The 15,189-nt window shown below is 36.8% G+C and overlaps 1 protein-coding gene across 1 annotated transcript in view; it reads left to right on the forward strand.

Moving 5' to 3' along the window:
• The window catches only part of LOC107690578 (integrin beta-1-A-like), a 28,985-nt gene extending 15,333 nt beyond the window's left edge, over positions 1-13,652 (forward strand). The window contains exons 3-16 of the mRNA XM_016488949.1: positions 509-594; positions 1,844-2,063; positions 2,229-2,399; positions 2,499-2,725; positions 2,945-3,112; positions 3,193-3,288; positions 3,413-3,502; positions 6,746-6,886; positions 7,054-7,256; positions 7,345-7,583; positions 7,702-7,924; positions 8,016-8,248; positions 8,343-8,509; positions 12,277-13,652. Coding sequence (XP_016344435.1) covers positions 509-594; positions 1,844-2,063; positions 2,229-2,399; positions 2,499-2,725; positions 2,945-3,112; positions 3,193-3,288; positions 3,413-3,502; positions 6,746-6,886; positions 7,054-7,256; positions 7,345-7,583; positions 7,702-7,924; positions 8,016-8,248; positions 8,343-8,509; positions 12,277-12,342 — 2,330 coding nt within the window. The 3' untranslated portion in view covers positions 12,343-13,652. The remainder of the gene's footprint in view (positions 1-508; positions 595-1,843; positions 2,064-2,228; positions 2,400-2,498; positions 2,726-2,944; positions 3,113-3,192; positions 3,289-3,412; positions 3,503-6,745; positions 6,887-7,053; positions 7,257-7,344; positions 7,584-7,701; positions 7,925-8,015; positions 8,249-8,342; positions 8,510-12,276) is intronic.
• The last annotated feature ends 1,537 nt before the right edge of the window (positions 13,653-15,189 follow it).

Genomic DNA, 15,189 nt, shown 5'->3' on the forward strand with positions numbered 1-15,189 from the left:
TAGTTTCACTCACTAGTTCTACTCAGAATACACACCAGACCAGAGTTTAAACAAATCTCCGCAATACTGTCCAGATCATCTGTTAGACATTTGCAGCGTTTTTCATTCCAGGAATATCTCAGATATGGCTGCAGTGTGGAATCTAAGAAAATAACCAAAAGAAAAAGCTCATAGCTTTAATGCAGAATAATAGGAATGCGATATACACATCATCATCTTCTAGTGATGTCCCACAGTCCTGTGTGGTTTATTCTGGATGTGCTGGCCTCATGGTTTGCATTAAGTCTTTAGAGAAGGCAGTAAGGATGCTATCATTAATACAGTTCACATGACCTCCCTACAGCATATGGCCACTCTGCGTCTATTTTAGAATGGCAGTCTCATGAGAGAGAATCATATTGCGTATGGCTGCCCATGGTGTTAGTTATTAAATGCTCTTTGATTTGGATTTCCTGTTAGTGGTGGGAGGGAATTGAGAATGATGGATGTTTTTGTTGTGTGTGTGCAGATGGTAACGAATGCACCAAGGCCTCGGCCCAGTCCTGTGGAGAATGCATTCAGGCTGGAGAAAAGTGTGGCTGGTGTACAGACGAGGTGAGTTCAGACGAAACCATTAAAGTCGGAAATGGCTGCTTTTGCAACTATGTGCATTTAGGGGAAAATGGTATGGAGGAAACCATTTCCTGTTGTCAGATAATTTGTTTATCCAAGTCTTTTAGAGGACATCCTGTGATTCTGCAAACAATTGTCTCCAAAAAACTTGTTTTTGGGAGAGCGAAATATCCAGTGTTTTGAAATGTCACGAGTGACACCACCTCCTGTCCCACCTTTATTCGCCCGTAGTTGATTATTACAAACGGTTTCATGAGTCATGTTAGTGGAACTTGAGCACATCATCCCCTCAGTGTTCATGAGTCACTGTCCTGTGTGATCATGTCTGTTTCTACCATGTGGAGCATGTTATGGCAGGACAGGAAGCACCAATCTTAGACCACATTACAGAAAGCAGGAAGTGGACTATCACTAAACTGCATGTAATGCAGGGCAGGGGGCTTGAGCTCTGTTGGGAATGTGCCCCTTCTTAATTATTTCAACAGGCACACTGCACATCCTCATCCCGACTAGCCCAACACAGCAACATTGGCTTAAACAATGGTTTGAGTTTGGGGTGGGACTTATTCGTCTGTCTGAGGTCTGACAAACCATGGTGCTTTCACGCCACACATCATGTTCTCACGCAGTGAAAAATACATCACTGAGCAAAGAGGACACTGACAGACAAGACAAGCTCTAAAATGATAGGAGATAGCACAAGCAGGTTACGTTTCGTATGAAACAGCCTCAGCTTTCTAATTTGGTCATTTTTTAAAATAAATTCAAACAATAAATAACATCATGTGGCTCTTTAATGTGTCGTGACAAATCGCTTTAGCACCTCAGTTCAAGAGGCATGTGAACCGATCATCTCTTCCTCTTTACTAGTTATAGCACGAAATAAACATGAATGAACATCAGAAGGTATCTTGTTTCACCAACTTTAATCTACTCTCCTGTCTGGTTTGTTTGTTGGACAAAATGGCAGATTCGTGTTTTGATTGGTCAGATCGCTTGTCAAACTCCCAGTGAAGGGTCAATGGAATATCCCTGCTATAGATATACCATAGCTATAGTGTTATTTAATACATTAACATAAGTAGATATATTGTCCCAAAAGAACATAATTCTCTATATATGTCCCTTAAAACTGCTTCATCTTTTGTAAGATTAAATACTACTGATGCTGTGCTCCAACTGGTACTATTTTTGTTGGAGTGATCATAATCTTTATAAACTCTTTCTGCAGGACTTTCTGAAACAGGGTGAGCAGAAGTCCACACGCTGTGATGAGGTTGAAGCTCTGATTAAGAAGGGCTGTTCTGAAGCCAGCATAGAAAATCCTCGGGGAACTGTTAGCGTCAACAAGAACCAATCTTTAACAGACCGCACAAAGGATGGAGTAAAACTGAAGCCAGACCAGATCACCCAGATTCAACCACAGAAACTCACCCTAGACCTCAGATCAGGTACTGCTTACTCCCTCCTCAACTCCAGGAATGCTTATTAAAAGATTTAGGTCATCACCTAATAAAGTTGAATGCCATGTGAAGTAATGCTCTCCTTCTAGGAATAATCAGTTCACTCCCCTGTAAAGCTTTAGTCTAAACCCATGATCTCTCATTTCAATCCAGGTGAAGCTCAGACGTTTCATCTGACATTCAAGAGGGCTGAGGATTATCCTATAGATCTCTACTACCTGATGGACCTCAGCTACTCAATGAAAGATGATTTAGAGAACGTTAAAAACCTGGGAACCGACCTTATGCTTGAAATGCAAAAGATCACCTCTGACTTCAGGATTGGTAAGGAACATCGGAGGATCCATGCTGGATTTGTCTATATTTGTATTGCACTGCTAAGTTCATAACGTCTTTTCTTTCATTCTTTGTCAATGTTTCCAGGCTTTGGCTCCTTTGTGGAGAAAACTGTCATGCCGTACATCAGCACAACACCAGCCAAACTGCTAAACCCCTGCACATCAGACCAGAACTGCACCAGCCCGTTCAGCTATAAAAATGTGCTGAGTTTGACTGCAGATGGATTTCAGTTTAATAACCTTGTGAGCAAACAGCAGATCTCAGGAAACCTGGACTCACCAGAGGGAGGGTTCGATGCCATCATGCAAGTGTATATATATATATATATATGTATATGTATATATATACACTTATAACATTTTTTTATAATGTTTCAATTTGTGTTTTTTTTGTTGTATTGATTTGTAACCAATTGTCCACTGTCTACTAGGTAGATGTGGCCATGTAACCAAACTGAAGTCAAACTAAAGTGAAGTGACCTCTAACCCTGCTGACTTGTCAGGTTTTTGAAACTTAAATTTATGCTTCCTTTTGTATATCAGAATCAGATCGGCTGGAGGAATGTTACCCGTCTGCTTGTGTTTTCCACGGACGCTGGATTCCACTTCGCTGGAGACGGAAAACTGGGCGGCATCGTGCTTCCTAATGATGGGAAATGCCATCTGCAGGATAACATGTACACCATGAGCCATTACTATGTACGTGTGTATAACACTGCGAGTCATTACTGCATAGAGAATGTATGTAAAGGCGTCTAATTTATTTCCATCCCTTCTAGGACTATCCTTCGATTGCACATCTTGTTCAAAAATTAAGTGAAAACAACATTCAGACCATTTTTGCAGTAACTGAAGAGTTCCAGCCAGTTTACCAGGTAATAAAGCAGCTATCTTTTGTCTCCTCATCAATAGGCAAGTCAGATTCTGTAACACTACTGGAAATAAAATACTGCATGGGGAAAAAAAACCTGGACAAACTGTTTTTATCTTTGTCTACAGGAGCTGAAAAACCTCATTCCAAAGTCAGCTGTGGGAACGCTATCCTCCGACTCGGGCAATGTGATAAAACTCATTATTGATGCATATAATGTGAGTAGATCTCAGTAACTAAAGAGGCTAAAAGTCCTTTTTTTTTGTTTGCTTTATTTGGTTCATCTTAGGTCAGACAGAAAATAAAAATAACGTAAATATAGTATAAATAATATAGATACATATTCACATATACATACAACCATACATTAATTCAAATTAAGAAAAAAGAAAACACCAGGCAAGCACAATTATACACTAAATAAATAACTACTAAAATGAAATGGAGAAAACAAATAAAAATAATAAATAAATAAAATTAAGATGTAGTTGACTGCTTAAAATATTCCAGAAAAGGATTCCAGACTTTCAGAAAAGGTTTTGGCTTTTGTTTTATTGCGAACCAAATTTTTTCCAGTTTGAGGGCATGTAAGAAATCAAAAACAAGGAGGGGGAGCTGCTGACTTCCAGTTCATAATAATAAGTTGCCTAGCCAGTAGAGATGCAAAGGCTACGCTGTCAGCCTGTAATGTGTTTAATTTAACAGATTCTGGCAAAATACCAAACAGTGCTGTTAAGGGATTGGGTTCTATTGGTAAAGAGAAAATAACAGAAGACTTTCCTCCAAAAATCAGACCGTTTTGAACAAGACCAGAAAGAATGCAATAACATAGCTGGTTCAGTTGTGCAACGAAGGCAGGTTGGGTCAAGATCAGGGAATATTTTGTTTAATTTAGTTCTAGAGCAATGGAGCATTTCTAGATTGCTTTAAGAATTAGATCCCAGATATTTCCCTCAAGTGACAAATTCAATTCCTCCTCCCAGAGCGCCTTCAGTGGACGCATTGAGGGGGACTGTTTTGAATTAATTATAGTAAAGATTTTAGAAATAACCCCTTTCAAAGATGTTTGAAGGTCTAATATATCATCAAGGATATTTTTATTTGACAAAAAGGGAAAGTTAGAAAACTGTTTACAAATAAAGTTCAGTATCTGAAAGTATCTAAATAAATGGGAGCTGGGTAGGTTATATTTTTCTTGAAGTTGTGTAAAGGTTGCAAAACTGTTATCTATGTATAGTTGACCAGCTGTAGCTAGGCCATGTTCCCTCCAGATGTTAAAGGCCCCATCCATCAAAGAGGGTGGAAATGATATATTGCAAAAAACAGGCACTATAGTGCAAAGGTCTTTAAGGTCTAACGCTACACGGAACTGTGGAACACGGCACAAATGAAAAATGAACACAAAATGAAACACGGAACAAATCCTTAATGAATGTATAACAACTGGGTTATTTTTAATTAAAGTAGTATGCTTAAATGGAACTGGTACACATAGTAAAGAGGTTAAAGTTGCTGGAGTACAAGAGGCAGCTTCCATCAGTACCCACTGAGACTTCTTCAATTGCAAATCCTGCTGCACCCAATATAACAGATTCCTAAGAATATTAATTTTGATAACATTCACCCAGTGCAGTGATTTGAGCTGGATCCTGTTCCGCAAAATGTCAGATTTTGGATTTTTCGTTCCGGTAATTATTTTTAAGGATCTGCCATTAGATAGTGACAGTGCATGCGTGCATATGAGAGCGAGCGCATATTTGGAGGTTATGCATTGGTCCTCAACATATTTTTGACCGTGACCAGTCAGCTTTCTTCAAACTCGCTCTCATTGATGTTTTGTGAGCAGCAGAACGTTTGGGGAGAGTGTAATAATACCAGAAATAATACCAAATAAAGTGAACTATTATAATGTATAAACATTATAAAAACTATAAACATAGCTCACTCCAAAACAAATCATATAATGGTATTCAGAACAAAACAAGAATGAAATAAAAATATATAAACCAAAACAAAGCGAAACTGAAAGTACCAGGCGTTAATTGGGCTCACGTACCTCTCATTCGCCACAAATCCTAATGTTTCCATATTCGCGATGTATTTGAATGGAACTATTATTTATAATGTAGAGGCTTTGTACTTCACTCGCATTCGTATATAGACAGAAATATCATCTTCACATGAGCAAAAATGTGCTTGGCATACAAAGTGGACCAGTTATACCACGGACTATTTAAATTGACCAGTGTAACCTTTTTTTTGGTTGACTATTTTATTTTGATAATGAACAGACTGTGATGTTTGAGTTGTGTGTGTGTGTGTGTGTGTGTGTGTGTGTGTGTGTGGTGAGTGTGTGTGTGTGTGCATGAGAGTGTGTGTGTGTGTGTGTGTGAGAGAGAGCGCGCGAGGCTGAAACATACAGATAAGAGTAAGACATAATTCGAAAGCACAGTGTTTACTTTTATTTTTGCACACTCAAAATAACAACAGAACATTTGTGATTTTGTGCGCATTTAATTAGGATGCGCATTTAATTAAAACTGTTACTTATTTAAGTCAGATATTTTTTGCATATTTATACCTATACTATGATTGAATTTTATTTTTATGAAAACAAATTTTGTTATTTTTAATGTATCTTAGATATACATTTTCCTAAAATCATCCTGGCAACCCATTTTTGACCCAGGGTTTGAAGCTGTGCCCTAGTTAGGTTAATGCAGAAACTTGTGAACCATGCTCTCTATATAATTGTGGCATCATCGTTTAGTGACGTCATTGAATGTTGCTGGAAAACTTGAGTTGTATTTTCAGTGTCGGTCACAGCGCCTTTTAATTGCTGTTTTGGATCCGGCAATTATTAATTTACAAATTAAGCACTGCATTCACCCTTCCTATGAAAGATAGAGGGAGACATTTCCAGGACACGAAAAGAGACTTCACATAATTATGGAGAGGAGAGGCTAAAAGTCAATTTAGTGAAATTCTGTTAGTTAGATTTTAATATTTTTTTTGTTTCTTCCTTTGTTCTTGACAAGTTCCTGCTGAATAAAATATGTGGAAATATGACAATGCAGTTTGGGGTAAAATATTGAATTCCAATTTTAAAAAGTTAAATTTTTAACTATTTAAAATAACTATTTTCTATTTAATATATTTCAAAATGTAATTTATTGCTGTGATATTATCAATAAACAGTTGAAAACAGTTGCGCTGCTAAATATTTTTGTGGAAATCATGATATATTTTTTCAGGAATTTTTGATGAATGGAAAATTCAAAAGAACAGTATTCATTTGACAATATAAACATTATAAATGTCTTTACTGTCACTATTAATCAATTTAAAGCATCCATGCTGAACAAAAGTATTGTTTTCCAAAAAAAAATCTTAGTGACCTCAAATCTTTCCTCAGTTTTTAATAGACTCTTAAATAATCCTTTCCTAAATCTCTTTCTCAGTCTCTGTCCTCTGAGATCATTCTGGAGAACAGTAGACTCCCCGAAGGGGTTTCCATCTCCTACATCTCCCACTGCAAGAATGGAGTGAGCGAAAAAGGAGAAAATGGACGAAAGTGCTCCAACATCTCCATTGGGGATCAGGTGAGAATAATATCCTCCAGTCAAAACCCTTCTGGAGTATCTATGACAGTTTCATTAAATATTCAGTACTTTTCACTGGATACAGTTTCCTAAAAATATTATGTAGCAACATGATTAAAAACTATAAAGACTGCAAATCAAATCAAGGCTATTGATTCTTTTCACAGGTGACGTTTGAAGTAGCGATCACGGCTAAAGGCTGTCCATCTAATGGCAAATCAGAAACTATAAAAATCAAGCCACTGGGCTTCACTGAGGAGGTGGAGATCGTCCTCAACTTCATCTGCGAATGTGAGTGTCATAAAGACGGAATCGCGAACAGTCCAGTGTGTCACTTTGGCAACGGTACCCTGGAGTGTGGAGCATGCAGGTTAGTTGGTATTATTCAAACATTGTATACAATACCAAATCAAGACCTTCAACTGGCAGTAATGTTATCTATGTCTGCTTATTTTCAGGTGCAATGAGGGACGTATCGGCAGAGTTTGTGAATGTAGTAAAGACGAGGTCAGAACAGAAGATCTGGACGCGAACTGCCGCATGGATAACGGAACGGACATCTGCAGCAACAATGGGGACTGCGTTTGTGGAACATGTGAGTGCAAAAAAAGAGACAACCCAGAGGAGAGATACAGTGGAAAGTTCTGCGAGTGTGACAACTTCAACTGCGACCGCTCCAACAACAAGCTCTGCGGAGGTACGAAAGTGCTGATCCTGACACTGAAATAACACTTTTCCAATCTGCTCTTCACATATGTGGAGGAACAGTACATGATTAAACTGATGAGAAGTTACAGACTTTCTATACTTTCCAGGTCATGGTCGTTGTGAATGCCGAAAGTGTATCTGTGACGCTAACTACACAGGCAGTGCGTGCGACTGCTCTCTGGACACCTCCACCTGTCTGGCCAGTAACAAACAGATCTGTAACGGTCGGGGCACCTGCGAGTGCGGCGTGTGTAAATGTACCGACTCAAAGTTTCAGGGTCCAACTTGTGAAATATGCCCAACCTGCCCTGGAGTTTGTACTGAACACAAGTGAGTTATTAACAGGACATTTGCTTGAACAGCTGGCTTGTTACGCTCAGCTAGTGGCGCTAAATATATTCGCCTGTGTCTTTCCTCACAGGGATTGCGTCCAGTGCCGAGCATTTGGTACTGGTGACAAGAAAGACACGTGTGAGGAACAATGTAACTACTTCTTTCTTGTAATGAAGAAGAAGAAGGAGGAACTTCCTCAGCCCAATGACCAGCCCTTCATCAATCATTGCAAAGAACGTGATGCTAATGACTGTTGGTTCTTCTTCACCTACGCTACCAAGAACGACAGCACCGTTGAGGTCCATGTGGCGGAGGAACTTGGTAAGTGGAGGATGAAAAAAATAATTTATTTATTTTTTTTTGTTAAAACTTTATTTCTCTTGTTTCCCATAATGCTTTGTGCCTGTGTTCACAGAGTGTCCCTCTGGCCCTGACATCATCCCCATCGTAGCGGGTGTGGTCGCAGGAATCGTTCTGATTGGTTTAGCACTTCTGCTCATCTGGAAGCTGCTCATGATTATTCATGACCGCAGAGAGTTCGCCAAGTTTGAGAAAGAGAAGATGAATGCTAAGTGGGACGCGGTACGTTTCTCTAATTTACATTACATTTCATCTCAGGTAGGCCTATCTGTTTTAAGTTATTATGTCATGTCATATGTAGCCACTTCTGTGGCCTGGAGAAAAGTATTCGCGTAAAAATAACATCTACCTGAAATGAATATGTAATATTTCTCAATGTAGTTTTTTTCCATGTAGCACAGCTCAACTAGTTGTAACGGGATGTCTGACCTCATTGTGTGGGGTGTGGCCTCTCTGGCACCATGAGAGGTCATTGCTGCCACCTGCTGGTCAGTACTAGTATTACTAGTATTGCAGTTCATGAATCCAACAGAATATTGCAGCAATAGACACAGACAGAAGGGCTTGGTGCTCAAGAACATTTGGCTCAGAGGCTTGTGAAAATGCATATACAGTGGGGAAAAAAAGTATTTAGTCAGCCACCAATTGTGCAAGTTCTCCCACTTAAAAAGATGAGAGAGGCCTGTAATTTTCATCATAGGTATACCTCAACTATGAGAGACAAAATGAGAAAAAAAAATCCAGAAAATCACATTGTAGGATTTTTAAAGAATTAATTGGTAAATTCCTCGGTAAAATAAGTATTTGGTCACCTACAAACAAGCAAGATTTCTGGCTCTCACAGACCTGTAACTTCTTCTTTAAGAGGCTCCTCTGTCCTCCACTCGTTACCTGTATTAATGGCATCTGTTTGAACTCGTTATCAGTATAAAAGACACCTGTCCACAACCCACAATTGGTGGCTGACTAAATACTTTTTTGCCCCACTGTAGGTCTATTTAAAGCATAGTGCTTCAGAGAGAATTACTGTATTAGATGTCTTTCATCTAGAGCTAGAATTATCATTTGGGGTACCTGTATATTAACCCTGTAAAGCCAGACATATGAAATAATAGTCTGGAAATTATTATTTTTTTTTTTTAATGAAGGTAGATGTTTTACATGTAATTTTTTAAAAGTTGCATATGTGATTTATGTTTTTGTTTTTTCATATTTGAAACACAGGGCTTTTATGGCCCAAATAATATGATATAGTGAGAATATGGAGATCACATTCATGGGTAAAAAAAAATAAAAATTTGTATTAATTTAATTCAGAGGTCCAAACTGAGCAAAAATATGCAGTTTGGTGCAGATGTTGTTATTTATATGGCCCAAAATCAAAATGAAGTTCTGATAGATTGTATTGTAAAACAATGAGATCTAACAGACTGTTTACATAAAATGCATATAAATTTCAACTGTCGCTCTATATTTCCCAATAATATGTCTTAGTATAGATTTAAATGCTTAGTTTTATGATCAATGCTCTGTAGTTTTAATTGTGGTGGACAAAATACATTGATGATTGAGAGATGCACTAATAAGTGTTCCTGAAAATCCTGGTGTATCATATTTGATACATTTCAACATGATTTTTTTTTTTTTCATAAAAATATAATGTATGGATAATCAAGCCTAAGTTGTTTCAGTCCAGTAAATGTTCATCTTAAAATATTATTGATCATATAAAAGTGATTCTTATGTTTGCATAATAAAATTCAGATTTCACAGCTAAATACAAGTGTACAACGACTTGAAGATGGACGTTTTTAGAATTATATTAAAAGGCCTTTTACTTGCTAAACAAAAGTATTAATTTCAAAGTATGAAGTGATTAAAGGCTTTATAAAGGCATTGTCATGCCATTTGCACTGGGCTGCTCAAAACCGCAGACTCTGCTTTTTGTTGTCTTTATTTCAGTTCTGTTTTTCTCACTCTGGCAAATTTGTTTCTTTCTGCCTTTCTCTCTTCAAACCTTTTCTTCTTGTCATATCTAGCAAGAGAACCCAATATACAAGAGCCCCATTAATAAATTCCAGAATCCAAGTTATGGAAATAAGGGCGTCACACACTGAGTCTGTACTCTTCTTTGCTGCTTGCATATGCTTTTTTTCTTTCCTCTGTCTATTTATCTCTATCACTTTAACAACAACCTCAGACCCATGTATAATATGAACAGCTTCTATATTGTCATTTGCAGTTATTTACTCTAATTCACTAATTATTAGGGCATGACTTTTAGGTCATTTACTCACCAGCATGTCGTTCCAAACCTGTATGACTTATGATCTGTGAAACACAAAAACTTGAACTCCATTTTTGTATGAACTTTTGATCCTTATAGGAATAGTTCACCTAAAAATGAAAATGTACTCCTCCTCAGGCCATCCAAGATGTAGATGAGTTTGTTTCTTCATCAGAACAGATTTGGAGAAATTTGCAGTGAATGGGTGCCGTCAGAATGAGAGTTCAAACAGCTGATAAAAACATCACAATAATCCACATCACTCCAGTCCATCACATAACATCTTGTGAAGTGAAAAGCTGCGTGTTTGTAAGAAACCAATCCAACATTAAGAATTTTTTAATTTCAGCTGTGAAAAAGTTGTCTCATTTAAATCAGGAGAGAAATATGCACAGACAAAGCAGTGTTTACAAGCAAAAACAGTCCAACACAATTCTAAACAAATATGTTGGTTGATTTTGATGTGAGGGGACATTAGGGGATGGACTTTTTCTGGAGGAGTTTAAGGACTCATATTTTGGTTAAAAGCAATGGTTTAAAGTTAAAATGCCTTAAAGGGGTCATATGATGCTTTTTTTAAAGATCATTATTTTGTGTATTTGGTGTAACAGAATATGTTGACATGCTTTAATGTTCAAAAAACACATTATTTTTCAAATACTGTACATTATTGTAGGTCCTCTATGCCCCGCCTCTCTCAAAAGCTTCGTTTTCTACAAAGTCCCCTCTCTCGCGCGCTCTCTCTCGCTCTCTCTCTTTTGCATTTGAACAGTCAATAGCAAATACTTAAACTAATAACAAAACATACTTACAGTAGCTGATTCAGAAGCGCCAGATTGTCATAGCAAAGTCAGAATTACCTCCTCTCCTAGGTTCACGAAACGGTCGTCCATAAAATGCATTGCTGTTCTGTTGTAAGTAATCTTAAAGATTCCTAAATGCATCTACTTTCGGAAGGCCAAATAAAGTTCTTTTGCTTTCGCCTAGAAACACACAGCGTCTCCCTGACATGGCTGCTTCAACACTAACTGCGGTTACTGAAACCACGCCTTCTTTCTTTGCGTGAACATTTGGGTGGCATTATGCAAATATTTCCACATAGTGAGGTAGATATGTGGGGACGTGTTAGAACGAGCCGTTTTAGGGGGCGTGTAGAGTCTTAACTTTGATAAAGTATATCTTTGTTTTGAGACTTTAGTCTTTGCAACTTCAGGGATCTTATCTATTCACGAACAGCTTGTAACACTCCAAAGAGAAAGGAAAACTTGAAATCGCATCATATGACCCCTTTAATGTTGATGGACTGGAGTCGTGTGGATTATTATGGGTGTTTTTATAAGCTGTTTGAACTCTCATTCTGACGGCACCCATTCATTGCAAATTTCTCCAAATCTGTTCTGATGAAGCAAGTGATGTAATACTAAATATCTCTGTTCTAATGAAGAGACAAACTCATCTACATCTTAGATGGCCTGAGGATGAGTACATTTTCATTTCTGGATGAACTATTCTTTTAAAGAGTGCAATTAATATTACAAAAATATTGCCTTTTGTAATGCTTGCTGGTTTTTGTATACACCTTTTTTTTTTTTTTTTTTACAACCAAAGTTTACTGCATTTGCTGTGAAGTGTCTTAACCTGGCAATAGTGTAGTTTATGTTAAAGGTTGATCTAATTATCCTCTCTTCATGTTGATCCCCAGGGTGAGAACCCCATTTACAAGAGTGCGGTGACAACGGTGGTCAACCCTAAATATGAGGGCAAGTAATGGACGAATGTGTCCAGCAACACTGAATGCAGAACAATTCAAGAGGAATGGAAGAGTTGAAGTTCACTTTGTTTATTTTCTTTTTTTGTGTGTTTTTTTTTTTAAATCACCTTTTGGCTGTGCATTTGCCACTGTTCTGTTTAATCTATTAACCTGTGTTTCTATGCATTGTTTTGGAACTGTACAGTATGTATAAACTTGAGGTTTTTATTTTTTTTTATGCAATCTTAGACCATAATTTCAATGTTCAGTTTTGATTTTTAGCCACAGATCTGCCTTGTTTTTCCTGAATGTTAAAACCGATCTTGTTGGGTTAGATGACGGGTTTTGTAGGTAAGATGTGGTCAAGTATGCATTAAGAATGTTATCCAAAAAGACAAGGCACAATTACCGGACCCACCTGCTTCAGTCCAGTAACTGGTTGATCATTAGAGTCAGTTTGTGTCTTATGATGGTACAGGAAACTTTCTGAACCTGTGGATGGAGTGTCCTGTCACTGGTATAGTAGGTAGCTGTAGTGGACCACTGCTGTTTGTACACATGGTGCTTTTCATGTAGATGCTTGTGTCGTCTGCAGAATTTTGGATGATTTGAGACCATATTATAATGTTTAGGTCTGTGTGACTATGGATCTGTGTGCTCACCTCGCCTTTCTTTGGTCTGCGAGTCAGGTGGTTTAGTGACCTTCTATTGTGCACATTGATGATTTTAATCAATCTAAAATGGACAGATTTAGTATCTTTTTAATTACGTCACACAAAACATGTACAACATCTATCAAGTGTTTGATTTAAATGCCTTTGACTTGGCAACATCGGAGTTGTTTGAAAGATGTTAGAGGGACATTTTCATCATTGTCTGTGAATGGAACAATCAACTTTTTATTATTATTATAATTGAAAACATAAGTGTGAAGTCATATGAAAAGATATTCAGGTTTTAGATTTGTTTGAAGAATGAGGAAATTAAAACTCAGGTCCTGAATTTCTCTCTATCACTGATGCCAAATATTTACGTCTACTGTGCATGAACTATTTTCCAGATGTGGACTTCACATTTGCTTTTGTACTTTAATTAGTCCCTTTGTAACATCTTTGTTCATAAATGAGACTAACTGCTCAGATTATTGTTGGTAAAGATCAGTGTTAAAGAAAGATTACTTCTTCTTTTTTTTTTTAATCTCTAAAGCTTTTAAAAGCTTAATCATGTTACATACTTTGCATTTTAAAGTGCCTTTTTCATTTTTGCATCATGCCCGCTATCTTTTGTTTCTAGGAGTTATTTATTAAAATAAACAACCCAAAACACTGGACTGCATTGTTATCTGTGTCTGTTTATGAGTCGGCATGCTTTATAATTGAATGTAAGGTCTTTATATCATAATATAGATTTTAAATATCTTCAGTTGTGTTATGAGGATGAACAAAAGTCTTAGGGGATTGGAACAATTTGAGGGTGAGTAATTAATGACAGAACTTTCATTTTTGGGTGAACTATCCCTTTAAGAATTGTTTTATATTTTTACTGGAAAACTAGACAAAAATACAAAGAATTTATTTCATATTTTTTTGTGAATTGGGACACATTTATTACTGAGGCATTCTTTTCCCCACAGGTCATGGTCCATGCGAGTGCAAAAAGTGTATCTGACGTTGACGTGAGTGTGTGACTGCCCTGTACTGTAAACGTACTGCCCTTTTTTTCCTGTCAAAAGATGTGATCAGAAGATCTGTGGTGTATGTGGACTCACATTAGACATTTAAACTGAGAACTGTGTGTCGTAGGATGTCGTAAGTCAACAAGCAGATGTTGATTGCTGTGCTGTGCTTGCATGTTAGTTTAGCCTAGCCTTTTAGGATTTTGATCATATATTTGTGTTATATTATTGTAAAACTGTGTGTATACTACACAGAACAAATTGTCATTATTAAAACAACATATTAGAAAACATAAATCAAATAATTCTAGGGCTCCATGTTTCCAAGCTGGTAATAGGTTACATGAGAGCTTGCTCATGAGAATGTGTTATACATACACAATATTAAGTCTTTATAGAAATTTTATAGATTATCTTAAGAGAAGCAAATAAAATTGTATTTTAATTTTAAATGGTCTGCAAAACTTGACATCTGTTTTCAGTGTTATTGGGATATATAAAGGTTATAACATTTAATGATCTATAAGTGATTACTTCGTAACTAATTATAATATAAAATATAAAATTATATTACCAGTGCACCACAATTCTACAAATAAACTATTTTATTTATCATTCATTTATAATTGTATTTATCAAGATGTCCTGCAGGTTCCTCTAGTGGACAAAATTAGCATTGCATCCATCACCTTTCAGTTGAAATGGCTGATAGTTTGAGAGCATCACACATTAATGAAACTAAGCATGTTTTCACTTCATTCCTTTTTAAAGCCTTCTTTGCTAGATTATCCTCAGCTTCATTTCCAGAAATCCCTTTATGGTGTCCAACAGAGTCCGACTGCCACTCCTGTCCTTCAAATACGATACAAGAGCACAAATATTTAATTCATTAAATCTTCTATGGGTGATTTCTGGGCAAATATTATTATTAATACTGATGCTGAAGTCTTATTTCCTCCTCTGTTAAACCCATTATAATGGCAATTGTTTCTTCAGAATATGTTGATAAATTAGATGTTAATCTTTTTGACATTTCTGCACAATTTGATTGATTTTGACATTTCTGAAATATACACTCTTATACCTGTGGTTCATGCGATTAGATCTTTTGATCCGTCTGTATATATGTGTAAATACTTTATATTAAATTATATATATATATATATATATATATAAAATTCTAATTAGTT

The sequence above is a fragment of the Sinocyclocheilus anshuiensis genome, unplaced genomic scaffold, assembly GCF_001515605.1.
Source record: "Sinocyclocheilus anshuiensis isolate Anshui unplaced genomic scaffold, SAMN03320099.WGS_v1.1 scaffold2347, whole genome shotgun sequence".
Lineage (NCBI taxonomy): Eukaryota > Metazoa > Chordata > Actinopteri > Cypriniformes > Cyprinidae > Sinocyclocheilus > Sinocyclocheilus anshuiensis.